The sequence below is a fragment of the Marmota marmota genome, unplaced genomic scaffold (genome assembly GCF_001458135.2).
Source record: "Marmota marmota marmota unplaced genomic scaffold, marMar, whole genome shotgun sequence".
NCBI classification, from domain to species: Eukaryota; Metazoa; Chordata; class Mammalia; order Rodentia; family Sciuridae; genus Marmota; species Marmota marmota.
The window spans coordinates 16191587-16194886 of NW_025999960.1; the positions used below are offsets into that span (position 1 = coordinate 16191587).

The 3300-nt window shown below is 63.2% G+C and overlaps 1 protein-coding gene across 1 annotated transcript in view; it reads right to left on the minus strand.

The window, feature by feature from the left end:
* Fam186a (family with sequence similarity 186 member A) overlaps positions 1-3300 on the minus strand; it is a 67698-nt gene that overhangs the window by 24109 nt on the left and 40289 nt on the right. The window contains 2 exon segments of the mRNA XM_048802447.1: positions 7-1188; positions 1513-2658. Of these exon segments, the coding sequence (XP_048658404.1) occupies positions 7-1188; positions 1513-2658 (2328 nt within the window).

Genomic DNA, 3300 nt, shown 5'->3' on the forward strand with positions numbered 1-3300 from the left:
CTGGGCCTGCTGAGGGGTGAGAGTGATCCCCTTGGCCTGAGCCTGCTCAGGGGCTAGAGTCATCCCCAGTGCCTGGGTCTGCTCAGGGGTTAGAATGATCCCCTTGGCCTGGGCCTGCTCAGGGGTAGGAGTAATCCCCAGTAACTGGGCCTGCTCAGGGGTGATAGTGATCCCCAGTGTCTGGACATGTTGAGGGGTGAGAGTGATCCACTTGGCCTGGTCCTGCTCAGGGGTTAGGGTGATCCCCAGTGCCTGGGCCTGCTCAGGGGTGAGAGTGATCCCCTTGGCCTGGGCCTGCTCAGGGGTGAGAGTGATCCCCTTGGCCTGGGCCTGCTCAGGGGTGAGAGTGATCCCCAGTGCCTGGGTCTGCTGAGGCGTGAGAGTGATCCCCAGTGCATGGGCCTGCTGAGGAGTAAGAGTGATTGCCTGGGCCTGGGTTTGCTCAGGGAGGAGAGTGATCCTCTTGGCCTGGGCCTGCTCAGGGATGAGAGAGATCCCCTTGGCCTGGGCCTGCTTAGGGGAAGGAGTGATCCCCAGTAACTGGGCCTGCTCAGGGGTGAGGGTGATCCCCTGTGCCTGGGCCTGCTGAGGGGTGAGAGTGATCCCCTTGGCCTGGGCCAGCGCAGGGATGAGAGTGATACCCTTGGCCTGGGCTTGCTCAGGTTTTAGAGTGATCTCCTGTGCCAGGGCCTGCTGAGGAGTGAGAGTGATCACCTGTGCCTGGACCTGCTCAGGGGTGAGAGTGATCCCGTGTGCCTGGGCCTGCTGAGGCGTGAGAGTGATTGCCCAGGCCTGCTCAGGAATGAGAGGAATCCCCAGGACCTGGGCCTGCTCAGGGGTGAGAGTGATCCCCAGTGCCTGGGCCTGCTCAGGGGTCAGGGTGATCCCCTTGGCCTGGGCCTGCTCTGGGGTGATAGTGATCCCCAGTGCCTGGGCCTGCTCAGGGGTGAGGGTGATCCCCTTGGCCTGGGCTTGCTCTGGGGTAATAGTGATCCCCAGTGCCTGTGCATGCTCAGGGGTGAGAGTGATCCCCCGTGCCTGGGCTTGCTGAGGGGTGAGAGTGATCCCCAGTGCCTGGGCCTGCTCAGGGGTCAGGGTGATCCCCTTGGCCTGGGCCTGCTCAGGGGTGAGAGTGATCCCCAGTGCCTGGGTCTGCTGAGGCGTGAGAGTGATCCCCAGTGCATGGGCCTGCTGAGGAGTAAGAGTGATTGCCTGGGCCTGGGTTTGCTCAGGGAGGAGAGTGATCCTCTTGGCCTGGGCCTGCTCAGGGATGAGAGAGATCCCCTTGGCCTGGGCCTGCTTAGGGGAAGGAGTGATCCCCAGTAACTGGGCCTGCTCAGGGGTGAGGGTGATCCCCTGTGCCTGGGCCTGCTGAGGGGTGAGAGTGATCCCCTTGGCCTGGGCCAGCGCAGGGATGAGAGTGATACCCTTGGCCTGGGCTTGCTCAGGTTTTAGAGTGATCTCCTGTGCCAGGGCCTGCTGAGGAGTGAGAGTGATCACCTGTGCCTGGACCTGCTCAGGGGTGAGAGTGATCCCGTGTGCCTGGGCCTGCTGAGGCGTGAGAGTGATTGCCCAGGCCTGCTCAGGAATGAGAGGAATCCCCAGGACCTGGGCCTGCTCAGGGGTGAGAGTGATCCCCAGTGCCTGGGCCTGCTCAGGGGTCAGGGTGATCCCCTTGGCCTGGGCCTGCTCTGGGGTGATAGTGATCCCCAGTGCCTGGGCCTGCTCAGGGGTGAGGGTGATCCCCTTGGCCTGGGCTTGCTCTGGGGTAATAGTGATCCCCAGTGCCTGTGCATGCTCAGGGGTGAGAGTGATCCCCCGTGCCTGGGCTTGCTGAGGGGTGAGAGTGATCCCCAGTGCCTGGGCCTGCTCAGGGGTGAAAGTGATCCCCTTGGCCTGGACCTCTTCAGGGACTAGAGTAATCCCCAGTGTCTGGGCCTGCTCAGGGGTGAGGGTGATCTCCTTCGCCTGGGCCTGCTCAGGGGTGAGAGTGATCCCCAGTGCCTGGGCCTGCTCAGGGGTGAGGGTGATCTCCTTGGCCTGGGCCAGCCTAGGGATGAGAGTGATCCCCTTGGACTGGGCCTGCTGAGGGGTGAGAGTTATCCCCTTGGCCTGGGCCTGCTCAGGGGTGAGAGTGAACCCCAGTGCCTGGGTCAGCTCAGGGGTGAGGGTGATCCCCTTGGCCTGGGCATGCTCAGGAGTGAGAGTGAACCCCAGTGCCTGGGCCTGCTCAGGGGTGAGGTTGATCCCCTTGGCCTGGGCCTGCTCAGTGGTGAGAGTGATCCCCAGTGCCTGGGCCTGCTCAGGGGTGAGAGTGATCCCCTTGGCCTGGGTCAGCTCAGGAGAGAGAGTGATCCCCAGTGTCTGGGCCTGCTGAGGGGTGAGAGTGATCCCCTGGGCCTGGGCCTGCTCAGGGGCAATAGTGATCCCCAATGCCTGGGCCTGCTGAGGGGTGAGAGTGATTCCCTGTGCCTGGACCTGCTGAGGGGTGAGAGTGATCCCCTTGGCCTGAGCATGCTCAGGTGTGATAGTGATCCCCAGTGCTTGGGCCTGCTCAGGGGTGAGAGTGATCCCTAGTGCCTGGGCCTGCTCAGCGGTGAGAGTAGTCCCCAGTGCCTGGGCCTGCTGAGGGCTTAGAGTGATCCCCAGTTCCTGGGCCTGCTCAGGGGCTGTAGTGATCCCCATTTCCTGGGCCTGCTCAAGGGTGTGAGTGATACCCATTTCCTGGGCCTGCTGAGGGGTGAGAGTGATCCCCTGGGCTTGGGCCTGTGCCTGCTCAGGGTTGAGAGTGATCTCCAGTGCCTGGGCCTGCTTAGAGGTGAGTGTGATCACCTTGGCCTGGGCCTGCTCGGGGATGATAGTAATTCCCAGTGCCTGGGCCTGGTGAGGGGTGAGAGTGATCCCCAGTACCTGGGCCTGCTCAGAGGTGAGGGTGATCCCCTTGGCCTGGGCCTGCTCAGGGTCAAGAGTGATCCCCTTGGCCTGGGTCTGTTCAGGGGCTAGAGTAATCCCCAGTGTCTGGGCCTGCTCTGGGGTGAGGGTGATCCCCTTGGCCTGGGCCTGCTCAGTGGTGAGAGTGATCCCCAGTGCCTGGGCCTGCTCAGGGGTGAGAGTGATCCCCTTGGCCTGGGTCAGCTCAGGGGCAAGAGTGATCCCCAGTGTCTGGGCCTGCTGAGGGGTGAGAGTGATCCCCTGGGCCTGGGCCTGCTCAGGGGCAATAGTGATCCCCAATGCCTGGGCCTGCTGAGGGGTGAGAGTGATTCCCTGTGCCTGGACCTGCTGAGGGGTGAGAGTGATCCC